The sequence below is a fragment of the Gigantopelta aegis genome, chromosome 14 (assembly GCF_016097555.1).
Source record: "Gigantopelta aegis isolate Gae_Host chromosome 14, Gae_host_genome, whole genome shotgun sequence".
Lineage (NCBI taxonomy): Eukaryota > Metazoa > Mollusca > Gastropoda > Neomphalida > Peltospiridae > Gigantopelta > Gigantopelta aegis.
This window is the reverse complement of record NC_054712.1, coordinates 44,798,740-44,821,302: the sequence shown is the minus strand read 5'-3', so window position 1 is coordinate 44,821,302 and position 22,563 is coordinate 44,798,740. Positions and strand designations below refer to the sequence as shown.

Here is a 22,563-nt window from a genome sequence, read left to right as displayed (position 1 = left end):
GAAATAAAATGAAATTTGACCTGGTACAAATATCAGAACGATTGGACACACGTTTAATATACAGCCACTAATACTTTATGCAGAAAAATATATTTGATACGTAATTACATTCGTTAAGAAAGTCTTTGTTAGTCGATAACATCTTAAACGGTTACAGCAAACTCAGGAATGTCCCTTTAACTAGAAGAGGTTGATATTTTACATATTAGGAAACACGAGTAGCGAATTCTATTTATTCTACGGACTTCTAAAATAAGATTTGCATTCGATGTTTTGTAAATCACAGTACTAAAATCGCCTTCATCGGTAATATGACGCCATCACGATTAGCGCAAATTATTTTGACGTCACACATTTTAACTACATCGTATGAAAACGTTACAGGTCGTGTTGGCTTTTAAACAAATGACCCATTGTCAGTAACCCATTATTACCTAGACACCTTGCAAATCTGCATATACCTTTAAATTTGCAAACTATTATTACACTAAATTATCACATAGGTTTACGATATGGATATCATTGTTAAGCTATATGATAAATTAGTATAAACAAATTTTCCCTGCAGGTTTCTTCATTGATGTTGGCTCTGTATCAAATATTTATTTTAGTGACAACACATGAATTAATTAAAACTGTAGAACGTTTTGGTTATATTTTGCAAACAGGATGCATATCTCTTTCAGCTGTGATGCCGACTTCAAACAGTCCAACTGGATCAAAAATGTTTCGTTTGATGACGTCACAATCACAGACAACGTCATAGTCTCTCTGAGTGATGTCAGAACGAAAGTGACATGTGCACGGGAATGTCAACAACACCGTTACTGTGTTTCGTTTTCCTACAACAACGATCACACGTGCCGTCTGCATTCTGTGAAATTTGCGAACGCCAGTTATCTCTCTTCGTTAGGATGGCGTTACTACTATTCCGATCCAGGTGACCGTATTACAAATGTTTGTTTTTCGAATTGCACCATCGACTATAGATGCTAATACGTATTCATGCACGCACGAACGTTGCTGCTTGTAGCTTTAAAGGGACATTCCTGAGTTTGCCGCATTGTAAGATATTTCCGACTAATAAAATATTTCTACGATTAAACTTACATATTAAATATATTTTCTTGTTTCGAATATCAATGTCTGTATATGTGTTTCTGGTGGTCTTAATATTTGTAAGAAGCCCAAACTGGATTTTGTCTTCAAATAATTTCGTACATACGAAAATATCATTTTTAGGAAATATAATGAAATTTACCCTAGTACAAATATTAGAACGACCAGAAACACGTTTAATATACAGGCACTAATGTTTTATACAGAATTTTTTTATTTATATGTAATTACAGTCGTCAAAAAGTCTGTTAGTCGATAGCATCTTTAAAATTGCAGCAAACTCAGGAATGTCCCTTTAAGTTTTTAATAAAATGTTATTACTGCAGTGAGCAGAACTTTGTAAAACTTTTGTGGGTTCATATTTGAATAAATCATATTAATGTTTGATCATTAATTTTTCAGATCCAACCGATTATATTATTCCTCTGTTATGTTTTGCAAAAACTTACCGTAGTAGATTGAGGTATAATGTTTGTAAACAAAGTTTCTGCCCATAATTCTGAACGACAAAACCGTAATACATGATCAGGAACGTATATCGGCACAATGCGGAGTCGAACGGGCATTTGGCAAATGAGTGGTTGATTCCATGAAGCTCTACCTAGAGTCTCATCTATAGGATAGCCACTCCCAAGGAGATTCTTTACTGGTGATTGCATTCCTCTTGTACCTCCACAAATATTTAAAAGCATAGATCAAGGACAACATCGTAAATTGATTTTCCGTTTGGTACAGACGTTTTCTACGTATAAATAAATGGATGCAATACTTACCATGGTAGATTGACGTTGACCTTTGACACTACTTGGGAGACTCCAAATGGTGTGCCTAAGACAAACGTGCTTAAACATTTAATGAATGTAACCACGTGTCAAATGGTTGATTAATTACACCCTAGAATCGGACCCTGTCGTGGAGTGGTTTAACCATCTGGCTTGAGGTGACAAGTACTGGGTTGGCATTCCGGTACTGGCCAACCCAACTTTAATGGCTCATTTCGGAGTTGTATGACCAGTACACTGACTTCTTTCCCACTAATTACTAACCATTAACAGACAGCCACGATATTTAAAGCATGCGTGCTCCAAGGACAGAGTGCTTGAACTTTAATTCAATATGAAAACGAAAATAAACTGCACTGAGAAGACCTACATGCTTTTAATGACGTCTGTAGACAAAACATTCTAGATGTTTGTGAATGTTTATCGCCGGCTCAAACTAATTAGCTTTATCCTTAACTGCTGTGCGGCAGGATATGCTCACCTTTTTCGAACACATACTATGACTGTTTTAACAGTGATTCATAAGTGCGTCATTACAGCTATATTTAGGTCAATGGGCTCTGTCTGGAGCTAGTTTTGATCTACTAAACTAGTAATGGAGTGACAGTCTTCTTTGTGCGGTGCAGGAAGGATGAAAGCATTGTCCAGTAAATGATCTCATCGAGACTGGCTGTCCTACTATAGACGAGGCACTAGATAGAGATTCATCGAATTAACCACTATTTTACCAAATATCCATTCGACCCTTAAGTGTGAAGAGATAAGGTATTTGATCATAGTGTTCAGATTCAGTGTGTTTTAATAGTGATATGTGGTTTGTTGATCAATATAAATACTACCGATACTAATTAGAACATTATTTGCAGGCGACTGTCCAGTCGAAGATGGCTATATGCAGATTGACAGCCTGAACTTATGTATTAAGGTGTCTACGGACAGGAAATCGTTCGATGAAGCACGTGAAATTTGCAGACAGTCATATGCCAGACTGATTGTGTTAGACACGGATGAGAAACATTCAGCTGTCAGTAACTATATCACGGCAGGCCCAGGTAATGATTCATGCTGGTAGATGAGTTTAAAATGTGTTTTGTTTAACGGCACCCCTAGAGCACCGTTTGTAGAAGGGGTGTAGCCCAATGGTAAATTGCTTAACTGATGCGCAGTCAGTCTGCGATCGATCCCCATCGATGGGCCCATTGGCTATTTCTCGTTCCAGTTGTAGTGTCAGCCTACTACGGACTATTAGAGACATTACGGTAATTAGAAAGACAGGGGGTCTGACGTGACTTCCGCCCAGCACTCTTGCGTCGTGGCCGCTGACCTGTTAAAAGGTTACATAAATTTGATGTTCAGTTCTCAACGTCTTGTGTCAGTTATTAATGTATAGCAACGTTCTAAACATGGTGTCAGAAGTGGCGAATTCTTTCGGATTTTTCGAAATAAGGTAGGCCTACGTACAAGACGAAGTCACAATAATTAAGAAAAACTGCAAAAATGAACTTTCGGAGCATGTGGTCAAACATACAGTTGGCGCCATTTTAAAAATGCCCGGACAAGTCGAATTGAATATTGACGCAATATTTTACTGCCCATACACAATATAACTAAATAATGGCATCTTTTCAAGTTAAGCCTCCAGAATTGTTTACATTCACCAAACCAGAAGAATGGCCTAAATGGATTCGCCGATTCGAACGATTCCGCATAGCGTCCGGTTTAGACCAAAAACCAGACGATCTTCAAGTGTCCACATTAATATACAGTATGGGGGACACCGCCGATGACATTCTTACTACTTTTACACTTTCGGAGGATGACAGAGCCGAATATGAAGTTGTTAAAAGGCAGTTTGACAATTATTTTATGGTTCGAAAGAACGTAATTTTTGAACGTGCACAATTCAATAAAAGAAAACAAGAACTGAACGAGCCTGTTGATTCCTTTATTACGTCGTTGTACTCACTTTGTGAACACTGTGAATACGGAGCATTGCATGATCAAATGATTAGAGACAGAATTGTTGTGGGAATCCTTGATGAGAAACTTTCAGAAAAATTACAACACGACTCAAAATTTAACCCTTGAATTAGCAATAAACTATGTTCGTCAGTCCGAAGCTATCAAGAAACAACAATCACTACTAAGAGATGAAGTGCCAACATTAAAGGTAGAAAATGTAGCTCACAGTAATTTCATTCAAAAGAAGAAATTTTCACCACCACCTCAGAACAAAGGTACGAGTAAACATTACCGTAAACCGTATGTAAAACAACCGCACACCCAAAACCTACATGTGGCAGATGCGGTAGGAATGCACATCCAAGAGAAACCTGTCCAGCTATTCATTCTGTTTGTAGAAAATGCAAGAAAAAAGGACACTGGGATACAGTTTGTCGAAGTAAACCTGCAAGAATTGCTCATGTTGAAAATGATCAGCAAAATATGTCTTCAAGTGACACTAATAGCGATCATGAAACAGAAAATACATATGCCTACCTTGGCACAGTTCATTCAGAAAATTCAGAACCATGGACAGTACATTTAGAATTAGGGGAAACATCTAAAGCTATCAAATTCAAAATAGACACAGGGGCAGATGTTACAGTGATTTCTGATGCGGTATATCAGGAAATAAATTCACCAAAACTTTCAAAACCAAAACGCATATTGTTTGGTCCAGCTAATACTGAGATTAAAGTGATGGGAAAATTTGTTTGCAGACTAAAACTTCCAAAAGAACATTCTATTACAGTTCAAGAAATATATGTTGCAAAAGGCCTTACTTCATGTTTACTTGGTAGACCTGCAATCATAGATCTGAACTTGGTCCAGAAAGTAGACAACATTGAAACAGACACTGACAGATATTGGAGAAAAAGATTTCCCAAACTGTTCACAGGTTTAGGTAAACTCCAGGGGGAGTATACTATTAAACTGAAGGAAAATGCAGTTCCCTTTGCATTATATACACCAAGACGTGTCGCTTTACCACTGATGAACAAAGTAAAAGCTGAACTTTTAAAAATGGAAAACACTGGTGTTATTTCACGAGTAGATGAACCGACAGACTGGTGCGCAGGAATGGTTGTAGTCCCTAAACCAAATGGAAATGTTAGGATTTGTGTCGACCTAACAAAACTCAATGACAGTGTTTGCAGAGAGATTCATCCTCTTCCATCAGTCGATCAGACACTAAGTCAAATGGATGGAGCAAAGGTTTTTACCAAATTGGATGCAAATTCTGGATTCTATCAAATATCTTTGTCACCACAGTCTTCAAAACTAACAACATTCATTACTCCTTTTGGGAGATACTGCTTCAATCGACTACCTTTCGGGATAAGTTCCGCTCCTGAACACTTTCAAAAGAGAATGCAGAAAATTCTTGAAGGTCTCGAGGGTACCTTATGTCAAATTGATGATATTCTCATATTTGGGGCTACTCAGCAGGAACATGATAAAAGACTGGAAGCCGTTTTACAAACACTGGAAAAGGCAGGCATTACACTAAATGAAAAATGTGTATTTTCAAAGAGCAGCATTACCTTTCTAGGTCACGTTGTTGACTCGAGTGGTGTACATGTAGATCCAAATAAAATATCTGCAATAACACAAATGACTCCACCTACAAATGTTTCGGAAGTCCGTAGATTCCTGGGAATGGTTAATCAGCTGGCCAAATTTCTTCAAAATTTGGCAGACAAAACAAAACCTCTCAGAGACTTGCTTGTCAAAGACAGTGATTGGATATGGGGTGAGCCACAGCAATCTGCTTTTGTCAAAATAAAAAATGACATCAGTTCAGCTCCAGTTCTCGTACATTACAATCCAAATGCTAAAACAGTTATTTCTTCTGATGCATCATCATATGGACTTGGGGGAGTTCTTCTTCAGAAACAATCTGACGGCAATTTAAAACGAGTAGCTTATGCTTCACGGACTCTGAGTGAAACCGAACAAAGATATGCTCAAATTGAAAAGGAAGCACTTGCTATTACTTGGTCCTGTGAGAGATTCCGTGATTTCATACTTGGACTGGAATTCCATATTGAAACAGATCACAAGCCATTGATTTCACTGCTTGGTTTGAAAAACCTTGAACAGTTACCTCCCAGAATCCAGCGATTTCGCATGAGACTTATGTCCTATAAGTACACAATTTCGCATGTTCCAGGGAAACGTCTTTCCTCTGCGGATGCACTTTCTAGAGCTCCAGTAAACTCTCAACCAACCAAAAGTGACAAAGATCTTCTTGAAGACACAAACATCTATATTGCTTCTGTACTTGCAAGCTTACCTGCAACAGAAAAGCGTCTGGATGAAATCCGATTCAATTTACAAATTGATCCGGTGTGCTTGCATCTTATGTCATTTTGTTGTGATGGCTGGCCAGAATATGACAGAGTTCCCAATTGTATTAGAGCATATTGGCCGCATCGGGATGAATTGACTGTTATTGATGGACTACTTTTAAAAGGGTCACAACTCGTAATTCCTTCAGCTATGCAGCTAGACATTCTTGAAGCTTTACATGCAGCTCACCAGGGAATTAATAAGTGTCGTGCACGTGCGAAAAATTCAGTTTGGTGGCCAGGTCTAAACAGCCAACTAGAACATGTTGTTCAAAATTGTCGCACTTGTGCAAACTTCCGTTCTTTACCACGCGAACCTCTGATCACAACCGAGTTTCCATCTCGCCCATGGAAAAAAGTTGGAACAGACTTATTTGAGTTAAATGGAGAAACCTACTTATTAGTCGTTGACTATTATTCTCGATACATCGAACTTGCAAGACTCAACAATGACACCACTTCAGAGGCTGTCATTAATCATTTGAAGTCTTATCTTTTCCCGTCATGGAATACCAGATATCATAGTATCAGATAATGGTCCGCAATATGCTTCTCAATCTTTCAAGGAATTCGCTGAAAAGTATTCGTTCACTCACATTACAAGTAGCCCGCGGTATCCACAGAGTAATGGGGAAGCAGAACGTGCAGTTCAGACAATCAAACAACTGATGAAAAAATCTAAAGACCCTTACCTCTCTTTGTTATCTTACAGAACAACACCACTTCAGAATGGATACTCTCCATCACAGCTACTTATGGGGAGACAACTCCGGAGTAACTTACCAGTTCATCCTTCTGTGCTTACACCAAATCTACCAGATCCAGCAGTACTCCACAATGCTGAGACGACCCAAAGGATTACACAAAAACAAAACTTTGATTTGCGTCATCGTTCACACAACCTACCTGTTCTTCGAGGAGGAGAAAGTGTGCTTGTGAGAGATAATACCACTACTATAAAAGCACGAGTTCTAAAACGTGCAGATACACCCAGATCATATTTCGTTCAAACGCCAAACTCTGTTCTTCGACGAAACAGAAGACATCTTGTCCAGGTCTCAGAGAGTCCGCAAAATATTGTTTCATTTCCAAACAGATCTGATGTGTCTCCAAATACTAACAGTCTGGCAGATGGACAGAAACCTCACGAGAATACTAATGATGTTGGTCATCCTAATGGTGTTAAAACTAGATATGGCAGAATGTCGGTCCAACCTAAAAGACTGGACTTGTAGAAATGTTGTTAATATCAAAATACTAGTAGTAATTAAAATATGTGATAGTTAAATATTCATCCTAAGAACTGACAAAAGAAACGAACTGTTAGGAAAAACAAAAACATTGAAGTGGCAAATATTTCTATATTCCATAATTCATTTCAGTATTTTCATTTATTTTCATTTTTATAAATATTTTAGAAGTTAATGAAACGAATACAATTGTATTGTAATGCGGCCATAGATGTACTGAATAATTATACACACTAAATGTAGCATGGAAAGATCTGATATTATCAGACTGAGAAAGGGGGATGTAGTGTCAGCCTACTACGGACTATTAGAGACATTACGGTAATTAGAAAGACAGGGGGTCTGACGTGACTTCCGCCCAGCACTCTTGCATCGTGGCCGCTGACCTGTTAAAAGGTTACATAAATTTGATGTTCAGTTCTCAACGTCTTGTGTCAGTTATTAATGTATAGCAACGTTCTAAACACCAGTCACTGCACCACAACTGGTGGTACAGCCGTGTTATGTGCTGCATTATGGAATGGTACATATAAAATGTCCGTGCTACTAATGAAAAAAAGGTGTAGCGGGTTTCCGGTCTACGACTATGTCAAAATTACCAATTGTTTGACATTCAATGACCGATGATTAAAGGCATATTGTTACAGACCACTGACCTATTTAATTATTTAGCAAAGTATTACCTGAGCAAAAATAATTTGATTTGTCCCTAATAATAACCACCATACTCCATTATTAATGATATTTTGTAAAAATAATTAAATTATGGCAATGGTCCATAATTCAAAAACTAAAATTGCCGAGAGGGTTGACATGAATTTCACTCCAGCGTGGTTCAGTTAAAGGGACATTCCTGAGTTTGCTGCATTGTAAGATGTTCCCGACTAATATTATATTTCTACGATTAACCTTACATATTAAATATATTTTCTGGTTTAGAATATCGGTGTCTGTATATTCAATGTGTTTCTGGTCGTCTTAATATTTGTAAGAAGCCCAAACTGGATTTTGTTTTCAAATAATTTCGTATGTACGAAAAAATTATATTTTTGGAAATAAAATGAAATTTAACCTAGTACAAATATTAGAATGATCAGAAACACGTTTAATATACAGCCACTAATATTTTATGCAGAAAAATATATTTGATATGTAATTACAATCGTCAAAAAGTCTTTATTAGTCGATAACGTCTTAAAAAGTGCAGCAAACTCAGGAATGTCCCTTTAAGGTGATGCAATAGCTAGATTTGGTTTCCATCAATTAATGTAATTTCTATTTATTATCCATTTTTAGAGAAATAAGGTCCTTAAATCTGTGACAGTATGCCTTTAATGCATCAATACGGAACGTTGGTGCTTACAGATGTTGATATTAGTAAAGGGTTGGTGCTAAAGTTCAGTCCTAACAAAATGTTCTAGACGTAGTTAGAGCTAGCTAGATGTTAGTGTTTACATGAAGCGAGTACTGGCAAAATATTTGTGTTCGCTGCTTGTCAGAGCTGGCTAGAATATAGTTCTAGCTGCAGGTTAGTACCTATACAATGTTAGTGTTCGCTGCTTGTCAGAGCTGGCTAGAATATAGTTCTAGCTGCAGGTTAGTACCTATACAATGTTAGTGTTCGCTGCTTGTCAGAGCTGGCTAGAATATAGTTCTAGCTGCAGGTTAGTACCTATAAAATATTAGTGTTCGCTGCTTGTCAGAGCTGGCTAGAATATAGTTCTAGCTGCAGGTTAGTACCTATAAAATGTTAGTGTTCGCTGCTTGTCAGAGCTGGCTAGAATATAGTTCTAGCTGCAGGTTAGTACCTATAAAATGTTAGTGCCAGCAAGAGGTTTAATACCAGCATGTTTTTTGGGTGTTTTTTTGTATTGTCTAGTGATGTAGATTTTTTTAATGTTTTATGTCAAGACGTCTACTACATTGGCCTGAGCGACGTGGTCACCAAGGGCGTGTTCGTGTGGGAGGACGGGGAGACCGCTGTGTTCACGGCATGGGATGACGGGGAACCGAACAACGCCGGTGGCGGTGAGGACTGCGTGCTCCTGACAGTGACACTGTGGAAGAGCGTGTGGTTCGACATCTCCTGCAACGCCAAATACAACTATATCTGCGAAAAACAGCCATAGAGGGCACGACTCTTGACATGCCGGCTTAAAGGGACATTCCTGCGTTTGCTCCATTATAAGAGGTTTCCGACTAATAAAATATTTCTACGATTAACCTTACATATTAAATATATTTTCTTGTTTATGAAATAAAATGAAATTTAACCTAGTACAGATATTAGAACGACCAGAAATACATTTAATATACAGCCACTAATATTTTATACAGAAAAATATATTTGATATGTAATTACAGTCGTTAAAATGTCTCTGTTAGTTAATAACATCTTAAAAAGTGCAGCAAACTCAGGAATGTCCCTTTAACTCCCTATTTGTAGTGATGGTTGAGGTTTTAACCAAACAAATATGTACGTAAAACATAAAAAAAACCCCATTACATGTGTAGTTACTAAGAAACGAAAGACGTTTGTCAATGCACTCACACACATTAGATCTGGGCTACTGAAAACAGATAGTAATTAAAGATTTTAAATTTGAAACAAAGTTGCACCCTTGATCATCTGAATAAAGTATCGTGCACATTTACTGCTTAAATACCTTGCGAGTTTGTTTTGTACACTTCAGAGTTGAAATCATTTTACAGACTCTAGTGGAATTAAAATATTGTTTTCTCTACATAGTAATGTTTAACACAGACTTTGGTAAAACATACAGTTAAAATCGTGTTTCTGTTTACAGTGGTATTTTAATCCAGACCTCTGTAAACCTACACAATTATAGTACTGTTTATTTGGTGGTCGCATAACTGTAAGCTTACGGTTGACACACTGTTTAGAAGAGGCCTCGGTGTATCCTGCTGGTCAGACGACCAAGAAAGCTAGGTAAACCAAAAGGCGCATTTCATGTTAATCCCGGTATCTTAGTTCAGACTCCAGTAAATCTACAACTAAAACGTATAAGCATACTCCAGACTCTAGTGTTTGTACAATTATGCGAGTTCTGCGGTTACAACTAAACGTTGACGAAATCTCTAGTAACGCAGACAATCCTCTCCATGTAAATGTTCATGTTTCATTATTTAAAGAGTACATCTCCTCTGGCTACATGTCCAGTAATGGTAGACGTTCTTGCAAATGGAAAATATTCCCATAACTACAGTTTTTGCGGTAAAACAATTATTGTTAAATTTCAGTACACTCCAGCAAAGCAAACGATCGATGTACCACCCGTTCACATAACTATGTCATGGAGAATACAAGGTTACACAGGGGCGAAGTGGGTTATTTTTCAAGAATCGACAGTTAACCATGTATTCTCCAACTTAATCCATTATTCATTTAAAATAAATTACGTGATTGCTAAATTAAAGGGATATACCCTAGTTTCAACCCGTGGAAATTAACACCAAATTTATTAATCTACAAACCTGAAACACATTTGGATAAAGTTACAAATTAGTGAAACATGAGTCTGTGACTTTGAAATGGTGAAATACCCTCTAAACACGGACTAAAACTCGACTCCATAACTGTTTCTTCTCAGACGCACGTGCGTTGTTAAAAATATAAGAAATGCATTTTGTGATATCAAAAGCACCAGGATGACCACAACCACTTCGAATCTACGGAAATTTATAATCTAAACCATAAAATCTAAGTACAATATGACTTCAGTTAAACGGCTATAATAATCAAAAATAGATCTATTTGATCTTTTTTAATGAAAATATTGGTTAAAATGGCAAAGAATATTTACAAAACTAATAACCCAAAATGGTAGGATCCTTTCGGACCTAACCTTAACGATTCGGTCAAGAAAACCTCAGCAGGACATTCCTGAGTGTGCTGCATTGTAAGACGTTCCGACTAATACAATATTTCTACGATTAAACTTACATATTAAATATATTTTCTGGTTTGGAATGTCAGTGTTTGTATATTCAATGTGTTTCTGGTCGACTTAATATTTGTAAGAAGCTCAAACTGGATTTTGTCTACACATAATTTCGTACGTACGAAAACATTATATTTTAGGAAATAAAATGAAAGTTAACGAAGTATAAATATTAGAACAATCAGAAACACGTTTAATATACAGCCACTAATATTTTATGCAGAAAAATATATTTAATATGTAATTATAATGTCTTTAAAATGTCTTTGTTTGTTGATAACATCTTAAAAATTGCAGCAAACTCAGGAATGTCCCATTAAGCGTGATGCAGATGCTAAACGTGTAATCTCCGATTTCAGATTTAGTTTGTGACTATTTTCGTTGTGTGCCGCCAGAATACATTACTGTCACTATTATCCTGTTCAATTATTTAGACCCAAAGTTTTTTGCAAATGTTACGTTTATTTCCTATTCGATATTTGTTTTCTTTGCATTTACATGAAAACAAACCCAAACCCCGACAGGTTTTATATACAAATCATCATATAAAATGCACGAACTTGACTTAATTCCACTTTTTAAAAATCTCTGTGTCTTTTGAATGCACGTTATTTCTCCTATAAATAACTACGGTCATTGGCATATCAAAAGCATCATTCTATAGTGCGTTTCAAACTAATGTTCGGTTCTATCGTCCTATCCGCACAAATCGTAGTATGACCTATATTTAAGAAAACATCTCTAAACATGAAGCAGGCGCGGATTCAGGTGGGGAGTTCAAGTGACAAAACCTCCGTTTGAAAAAAAAAACATGTATCAAATATTATAATTATATTGTGGAATACACAAGCGCGCGCGCTGAAGAGAATGAATGAATGAATGAATGAATGAATGTTTAACGACACCCCAGCACGAAAAATACATCGGCTATTAGGTGTCAAACTATGGTAATGCAAATAAATAAAGTGATGATCAACATCAATATAAAAATTCAAGGTTTAAACAAAAACAGTGTAAAGAACTGTGCACAAATACAAATATAAATATCACAGAATTTTACGGACACCGAATTTAACTCTGAACTTCAATTTGTGCTGTATTGGCCATTCTCAAAGAGAATGTTACACCCCTGCACCACGGTGAGGTTACAGCACGCGCAGGGGCGCTGAAGAGAGAGAGAGAGAGAGAGAGAGAGAGAGAGAGAGAGAGAGAGAGAGAGAGAGAGAGAGAGAGAGACGTCGTTTATGTAACGACGCACTCAACATATTTTAATCTATGGTTATAGGGAGAGCGAGAGAAGAATATGGTATGCATGCGATTGGAGGAGGTGTGACCCTCTGCACAACCCCAACCCCACTTAAGGCTTCTTTTGTATATGGAGCGGGACGTAGCTCAGAGGTAAAGCGTTCTTTCATGGTAGGTCGACTGATCGATCCCATATGGTGGACCCATTAGGTTGTGTCTAGTTCCAGCCTGTGCACCACAACTGATGTATAAAGGCTGTGGTATGTGCTATCCTGTCTATGGGATGGTGCATATAAAACGTCCCTTATTGCTTATCAAAATTGCTTATTGGAAACAGTGGCCCATGTGGCGGTAGCGAGTTTCTTTCTCACTGTCATAATGCTCCTTAACCGTTTTGTCTGACGCCACATAAACGTATATCAAATGCGTTGAGTGTGTCGTTAAATAAACATTTCTCTCGTATGTATGTGTAGTCTATATGCATTTCTAGTCGATTAGTTTATAGGTTGTTAGGTTGTTTGATAGTGAATGATATGGAAATAAATTGTTTTTGGTGTTAAAGAGTTCATGCATACATTAAAGTAATGCTCCTGATGGGTATGGAGAAATAACTTAATCAGTCGACGAACTCATTTCTTCATCACTATCTTCGTTAAGGGGGACTATCACAGGGGGTATTTTATTTCTTATAAAACTATTTTGTTTTCTAAAATCTTCTTCGATCTTTATTTCATGTTTAACTGCGTCAGAAAAGTGTGTAGGTGTGACAGAGTTCAATGCATGTGCATGTTCTCTCCGCATCTAGATCAGTTCTATCGGATTGAGTTCAGAATGTCTTGGCGGCAGTCTTAGACACAAGTGTCTATGGCGTTCAGCAATATCATCAGTAACAAATTGCTTTGCACATTTGTTACTTTTCACAAGTTCATAAAGAACTGGCTTTGTCATGTTACTCTCAAAAGGTATATTTTTGTTTCGTAGCCACGACTGAATTTCTTCCTTTTTAGCGTTTAGTGCAGGACATCGTGTAATCTCAGTTAATTTGTTGTGGTAGCTTGCGTTATCCATGACGATAACAGAAGATTCTGGTAGAGAAGGCATAAGTTGTTCTTCAAACCATTTGATGAAATTTTCATGATTCATCTCACCATGATAGTCTCCGTCTGTTGTTTTAGCCTCAAAGATCAATTCACAGCCATCTATCAATCCATATTTATCACAGCCAGCATGACAAATAATAAGTCTTTTTCCCTTCCCAGTCACCGAACAGAGTTTACGAACTCGATCAGCAGCGTCTGATTTCGGGTGGATATCTGTCCAGTGGTGGGATGTGTGGTTGACATTCACCCAGGTCTCATCTTGATACACTATTAAATACCCCTGTTCTCGTAAACTGGATATTTCATGGAGATAGGACAGTCTCCTGTCTGATATATTGGCGTCCTCAAAAATCACTTTTCCGGTTGTAGACATATGTTGGTATTTAAAATCGAGGTCATGGAGTGTTCTTCGTAAAATTGATATGGATATGTTGATTCCACATTCCTCCCTTAAAGCCACGTTAATCTTATGTAATGTAGGTAATTCGCCCTCTCTGTAAAATCTGTATACTCGTCTAATAACATCTTTATCAAATAAATCGATGAGTTTTCGGTCGCGTTTTTTAACAGTGATTTCTGTGCTTGGATTCGTAGAGCTTAGATTTTTCACAGTTCTTTTTACTGTTGAAACCGAAACTTTAAGTGCAGCGGCAACTCGATCGACAATTCGATAAGAAGCATACCTAGGTCTACCGCGCTGATATTCATCTTCAAAATAATCGAAAACGTTCTTAATACACGATTTTACATCAACTGAAGTGTTTTTCGATTTACCCATATTTTTCCTCAAATAACAATATCAAGAATGTCGACTAATACATTTTCAATGAATTTATATACCCTACCTAACTTGTATTTTACGTGGTTTACACATTGCTACAATAGCACGTGCAGTCATAGATCGAAATAATGATGTTATTGACCAAGCAATGCTATCGTATTTTGAACATTCAGGGCTGTGTCTGCGGGATGAAAAAGTGGTTGAACCCATACGAGTCCGAACAATAGCCCTTTGGTTTTTCGCATTACAAATGTAACCCCCAACCCCCAAACCCCAGCCCCTAGCACCACCCTAAATACTATATATATATATATATATATATATATATATATATATATATATATATATATATACGTATGAGTTCCCAATTTAGAGGCAAATTAAATAACATTTTTATTATTATTTGATGTTGGTGGCCTTTGGCATTTTATCCCCCCCCCCTCCCCGGTCTTCTGGGTCCGGCCCTGCATTAAATTTATTTATAAATTTGGAAAGCACATTCCTGCGATGTGTGAGGTGATTTGTGTTTATTACTGTGCTACACCTCAGGTGTGTATGCTAATATATAATTGATATAATAAAATAAAAATACATAATACATTAGCTAAATTTATTAAATATAATGCACCTACAAGAAAGGGTTACATGTTCTGTTTGTTTACATCTATGTTTAAGGGAAAGATTAGACAATGCTGTTGCACACTGCAAAACAATAATAACCTTGATTTAGTGAAACAAGCTATAATGGCCTTCACGTAGCCTCAGATCCCAATGTTTTGATATGCAAATGACCTTAGTTATTTATAGGAGAAATAACGTGCATTCAAAAGACACAGAGATTTTTAAAAAAAGTGGAATTAAGTCAAGTTCGTGCATTTTATATGATGATTTGTATATAAAACCTGTCGGGGTTTGGGTTTGTTTTCATGTAAATGCAAAGAAAACAAATATCGAATAGGAAATAAACGTAACATTTGCAAAAAACTTTGGGTCTAAATAATTGAACAGGATAATAGTATCAAGGTATATAAGGCTTAAATTACTGTTTTACAATGTATTGTTTATACTAGTATACAATCCAGGAGTTTATTACTGCACTTTCCCCTCTGTTTTGTTGAATGTTGAAATAGACCAACAAGTTCGCCTATTGGATAAGTGTCATTATCAGATAAAAGTCCCAAAATGAGATTCTTAGTGTCGGAAATAAAAAGTAACTATTTGTGATTAACTTATTGGATGTATTGATGGAATAAACATCAGGGTGTTGTAATTCAGTATCAGCAGTGCACTTTTCTTCCAATTTTAATGACGTCATCCAGATATTTTGTCAGTACCATAACACGATCGTAAAATAATCACAAATTAGTAAACAAAAAGGTGTATGAACACAACTGTTATCAGTTACGAAGGATTTAATTTTTTCAACCTCCTGCCATGTTAATCTGGTTTTAGTGTCCTTAAATAACAACCAAAAAACCCCACTTATGTTGTCCTGTTAAAAAACGTGCAAAATTAATACTTTGAAAAGGGAATTATTTGGATGATTTCATTGTAATTGGAAGTTTTTTTTCACATTTGATGAAAACATGTAGTTTAAAACTTAATTATGGATGTATATTGTATGAAATAAAATAACATTTATTGCACAGATTTGCTATTTTGTACGGCACTGACTTGCATGTTACGGTTTTCACGTCAGTTATGGTACTGACAAACATTAATACTCAAGTGATGTCTGTCTATATGAAAAGATAATAAAGTTGGAGAAATGAAGTGTCAAATACTGCAAATTAACTTTACTGAACATGCTTTAAGAAAAGTGCAGTCTAGAAATCCAGTAAAAACAGTTCCATATGTAATACCAGTCATCTTTTCGGTTTGAAGGAAATGTCTGTGCTCAGGAACTGCGTTACCCCAGTAATGTCAAAAGAAATTGTATCAAACGTTCGAAATACAACATAAAGTAACGAAGTAAAATTCTACAAATCTAGCGAAGCAACTACTTCTTTCCAGATACCTGGGTGAACCTGATGGTGTCGTGCCGTCACGGGTTCAGGTTCAGGAATGGTTGTCACTACGTCGTCGTACTTGTACCAAATGGAATCTTTTCGAGTTGGCCAAAAAAATCGATTGTAGCCGATTTTGTGCATGAGTGAGTTCTCATCAGCATCTTCAATGATACCTGGATATGGTTTATCATCGTATCGTACAACGCAGTACTGACCTACAAGGTCAAGTCCAAATGCCTGTACTGGTTTCAGACTGTTGGTAGCGTCTTACTGTTAGCTTTTTGAGTCGTAGGAAACAGATGATGCTCTGGAGAGAAACACATGCAACAGCTGTAGGCACCTGGGTCTCCCTCGGAGCAGAAACAGCTAAGACGCCTGCACAGGATACTGGCTTCCTGAGTACAAATGATCTGATGGAAGGACATTGTTCCAGCGACAGTTTTTATATTAGACTTAACAGGCTCCACAAACATGCCAATGTTTGAGACATCCTCCTCAATGACTCAGAACAACTTGATCTTCGTGTTGTCCGAAAGTGCCTGAAATACGGACTTTCCATCTGGCAAGTATCGACCCTCTGGAACTAGGCGGTCAGCCGTTCGTTTGAGAACACGCCCAATGCCACCAGCTGCACCTTTACCATGACCCGCCTCAAGGAATGACGAATTAATATATCTCATTCCCCATTCGAATGGCTTAGTGAAAAGGAGATAAAAATTAATCTTGCAGCGATATTGAGTAGTTGGTCCGTCAGAAACAAAGTAAACTGAGTTTACTGTTGGATGATTCTCATGGACGTCGTTGAATACTGGCTTTAGGTGTGCCCAATTAGCGACAGCGTCGTGTCGTCTGCAGTCAGAGAGAGATGCAAAACCAATAACCTGTCCATTTGTGTACAGTATTCCAATGTGTAGAGTTACTTGGGCATTTGAGGCGCCAAAATGGACATTTTGAATCTCATAGTGGTATTTCAGACCATAGTTCTCACTGAAGTCAATGTGAATGAGCATTTCATTGTCATTTAAGCCAATCCTCTTCTCTCGTAGTTGCGCATATTGATGACGAATATTGAATACATGTCTGCTTAACTTTCGGTTGATCATCTCTTCAAATTCATCAGTTAGAAAGTCCAAAGAGCCTTCAACACGTACTTTCACTGTTTTCTTTGATTTTTCAATTTCCTGGGTATTCTTGCCTTTCCATTCAACATCGGTCACCTGCCATTCATGTCACCAAGTATCGTCAGTGGGTTCGAAGTGTTCGCATTGAAGCCGCTTATCTTTGCAGTTTGCACATTCTCTGTACATACATTTGGCGTCATTCACTGAGCAACACATCGCTGACATCAGTTTCTCTGGGTCTCTCTCTTTGATAATTCCAAGTTGATACAGTATGTCTGCTTTAAACTGAATGTTCTCATGGATGCGACATTTACAAGTTTCCCGGTCTTGGATCCTAGGCTTCAGACGGCAAAAAGACGAGTATGATACTTTTTTTTTTATCAGGGTACTCACTTAAGAACATGTGGTGGTGATTTTGCATTGAATCAGTGAGTAACCGTTTTTGCTTATTTATCTTGTCCCGAGTTATTGTATCTTTCTTGCTAGGCTGCATCGAACTGTTATCGTATCTTTCGAGGAAATCAGAAATGCACTGCTTCATTTTACTGAATATCCGATCATCTCTGCGTTTCCTTTCATTCATCGCAGACTTCATCATTTTTCTACTGAGATCAAGGGTGTTGCGTGTCCTGTTGAGCAAACTGTATTTATAAATAGTCTCGCCCAATATTTTTAGAATTTGTATGCTCCCGAATAGCGCTATAAAAGACGAAGTGTAATTGGTCGATATTTAAATTATTATTTATAGGTGAAATGTCACCTGGACATAGGAGTCCAAGCAATGCTGTTAGATCTACAGGTAGACCCAGTACAGCTAATTTTAATCAGATTGGTCCTTGTCGAGGCTCTGCAGAGACAAATACTGATTAACTAGACGAAGTTAATATTTTACATATTAAAAAAACACGAGTAACGAATTCTATTGATCCTATAACACGTCTAAAATAGAATTTTAATTCAATCTTTTAGTAAATCGCAGTACTAAAGTCGCCTTCATCGGTAATATGACGTCATCACGATTAGCACAAATACGTATGACGTCACGCATTTTCACTAAATATTTGAAAACGTTACGCTCAGGTACACAGCCCTGTCACAGGTCTTGGCTGTAAGCAAATGATCCATCCACAGCAACACATTGCCTAGAGACCTTGCAAATTTGCATACCATTATTAACCGGTTTAATATACTAAATTATCACATGGGTTTATGACATGGATATCATGGGTAAGCTACAGGATAAAAAACAAACTTTACAAACCTCTAAAACGATTATCATTTTTATTATTTCACCACCAAATATAAAGTATACAATATAAACTGACGATCAAAAGAAAGTATACCAATTATTTTTTCAAAGTATTAAAAACAACACAAAACACAAGTTGATGCAAATGTTATATTTTCAAAGTATAATAATTTGGCGATAAATAAACACGAGTATACTCAATAAAACCCATAAAATTATAATATCACAGTTCACAACAGCACTAGAGGTGAAATCTGCGATTTCATAAAGGACCACTCATAACGAAGGTGAATACATTTGACCACAAAGAACATGTTTCAATAGCGTGTATGTCCACCATGTGCAAGTATGCAAGCATGGACCCGACGTCGGACAGATTTCCGTCAGTGACAATAAGGTCTGTCCGCTGTTGGCCACAGATACCGTCCCAAACCATCACAGATCCACTACCAAACGGTTCAGTCTTCTGAACACAGCACGGAGCTGTTCTCTCTGCTGCACGTCGGTATATCAGAGTCCTGCCATCAGCTTACTGAAATAGGCGCCATAGCTGCTGAATATGGCAGGAAATTCGTAAACTCAGTTCATTGATTATATATGATAATTGGTTTTCATTTCACGTTTACACAACGAATCCAGGATCAGTTCCATATTTATCTGACTGGCAAACGATCGTTGTTACGGAGGTTAGCGAATGCCATCAATTTATTCCGATCGATTGTGATCTTGTTTGGCCTGGCCTATGATGGCAAAACTACTCCCGGCGATTTTAATGTAGTAGGTGTTGTCTTTTCAAGCACGTTATTATTATTATTATTATTATTATTATTATTTTATTCTGTGTCACAACACAGTCGATATCTGTGCTAAATGTCTTTTTATAAATAAAACAAAAATGTTTTAATGGCAAATGAGATACAGATCCTTAACGCCAGAATTGTTAAAGCATATGCAATTTACCTGCGGGTCTCTTGGCAAGTTTTAACACTTAGGAGTAGCATTGTCTACTATCGCGAATTCATTCCAAACCTAATTAGTTAGAAGTATTTCTACGATTCATAAACCTGGAATGGGATTCGATAGACAAGTACGTATAGTTTTTATTATTAATGCTATTATTTTGGATGAAAATGACGATCTATAATTTTCTTTTGTTCTTTTGTGAACTTTGGATTTGTTCAGAAGAGAATCATTTATTTATCAAAGCTAGCATTTATTAGATGATACAAAAATCATGCTGTTAGATTACTGACATAATTGATCATTCAGACGCCGTTATCTGCACACAATCATCATATACTATACACACATGCACATGACTATTTGTTGGAACACCAAAGTAGAATGCAGAGCAAATGAGAGAGAGAGAGAGAGAGAGAGAGAGAGAGAGAGAGAGAGAGAGAGAGAATGAATGAATGAATGTTTAACGACACCCCAGCACGAAAAATACATCGGCTATTGGGTGTCAAACTATGTTTAATGCAACCCAATGTGATGATCAACATCAATATAAAAATTCAACAGGTCAATAAAAACACAGTGTAAAGGACTGTGTAAAAATACAAATATCACAGATAGATATAATTAAAATTTAGAATAAAACTCAGTGTCACGTAAAATAATTTCTGGATGGAATCGAAATGATTCCATCACATTTCTTTGTCCAAATAAGTCTTTTCGCGTTTCTTTCAGAAACTGCCACTCCACCAAAATGTGGCGCACAGTCAGAAGACACTGACAATGCTCACACTGAGGCGGAGGATCCTTCTTCAAGATAAATGAATGAGTCAAGTAAATGACCGATGCGGGCACGACACAAGACGATTTGATCCTTCCTGCACTGTCTATAGGAAGACTGCCACTCTCCCAAGACTGGCTTGATAGCATGAAGCTTGTTCGCAACCTCACCGTCCCAATCACGTTGCGAAGCAGAAAAGATAAATTGGTTGCTACAATATTTAAAATCAGTATACGGTACACCAACCCTGGCATGAGGCAAATCCAAAGCAGACTTGGCAGCAGAATCTGCCTTTTCATTACCCCTGATACCAACATGGCTGGGTACCCAACAAAATACAATGTCTTTATCGGCAATAGATAAAAAGACACACTTTCGGATCACCATCCCAATTAAGGGATGGTCCAGCTTCATATTTCGTAAAGCTTGAAGACACGAAAGTGAATCTGTAAACATAATAAATTTGGATGGACTAGAATCCTTTAGTTCTTCCAAGGCTTTAATGACTGCCCAAACTTCAGCACTAAAAATCGATGCTGAGTCAGGCAGTTTCATGGAAAGTATTGTGTCTGATTGAAAAACTTGTAGCACAAGCCACAGAATTTCCATCCCGTAATCCATCTGTATACACAGGAATGTAATCACGGTACTTGTCTTGAATTTCCATGAAAAACTGTTTATAAATAACAGCATCTGTGCGATCTGTCTTCAGATGCGCCAGATCAAACACAATTTTAGGTGGTGTAAGACACCAAGGTGGTAAAACAAAATATGAAGGAGTTTCCAAAGTGTCATTTAAATCAATGTTGGAAAGCGACAAAAAACGCTTAATGCGAAGACCAAATGTACGAATAGCATTTAGCCTTGCATCAAACAAGTTCATATATTTGTTGTCAAACACCGCATCATGTGCTGGATGTTTTGGTAAAGATTTAATCTTGGCAGCATACTGCAGAGAAAGCTTGGCATGTCTAGCACCCAAACAAGGTTCGTGTGCATCAACGTACAAGCTCTCTACATATATATATATATATATATATATATATATATATATAGAGAGAGAGAGAGAGAGAGAGAGAGAGAGAGAGAGAGAGAGAGAGAGAGAGAGAGAGATGTGATGTGTAGGTTAATACCTTGCTAAACAGATTTTTAAGATATGATACTACTATATATTCTTCAGAAATGTAGGGTAGCCTGCAATATTAATGTTAATATCAACTATTAGACCAAGCATACGTTTTGACCACAGACATCCTAGTAAAGAACGTTCAAATCTGTTTATCAACACACCGAAACATATTCCATAGTTTGCACGTGCATCACGCAGTTGCACCGTACACGTTCGTGGGGGTCGTTCTCGATTTTGACAATTTCCAGGAAGGTCGATTAATCACTGTGGAACATTATTTCTGTCAATCGTTTTCATTCTGTTGATCATACAGTTGTTATTGTTTTGTTTTAGTAATGTTTATTGTATGAATTTGTGATTTACTGACAAAAAACGTATATATGTATTTTTGTTCTGTCCATGTATTGTATTTTTGTATACATGTATTTATATAATTTATACATATACTATATTATTTACTATTTAAAGGGATATTCCTGAGTTTGCTGCAATTTTTAAGATGTTACTGACTAACAGATACTTTTTAACGACTGTAATTACATATCAAATATATTTTTCTACATAATATATTAGTGGCTGTATACTAAACGTGTTTCTGGCCGTTCTAATATCTGTTTTAGGTTAAATTTCATTTTATTTCCTATATTATTTGTTTTTCGTACGTACAAAATTATTTGAAGACAAAATCCAGTTTGGGCTTCTTACAAATATTAAGACAACCAC

The 22,563-nt window shown here is 37.0% G+C and overlaps 1 protein-coding gene across 1 annotated transcript; it reads left to right on the top strand.

Moving 5' to 3' along the window:
- The first annotated feature begins 669 nt into the window (after positions 1-669).
- LOC121389291 (perlucin-like) lies at positions 670-9,635 on the top strand. Its single transcript, XM_041520888.1, has 3 exons — positions 670-940; positions 2,768-2,953; positions 9,418-9,635. Exons 1-3 carry the CDS (start codon positions 670-672, stop codon positions 9,633-9,635), a joined length of 675 nt encoding a protein of 224 aa, XP_041376822.1.
- The last annotated feature ends 12,928 nt before the right edge of the window (positions 9,636-22,563 follow it).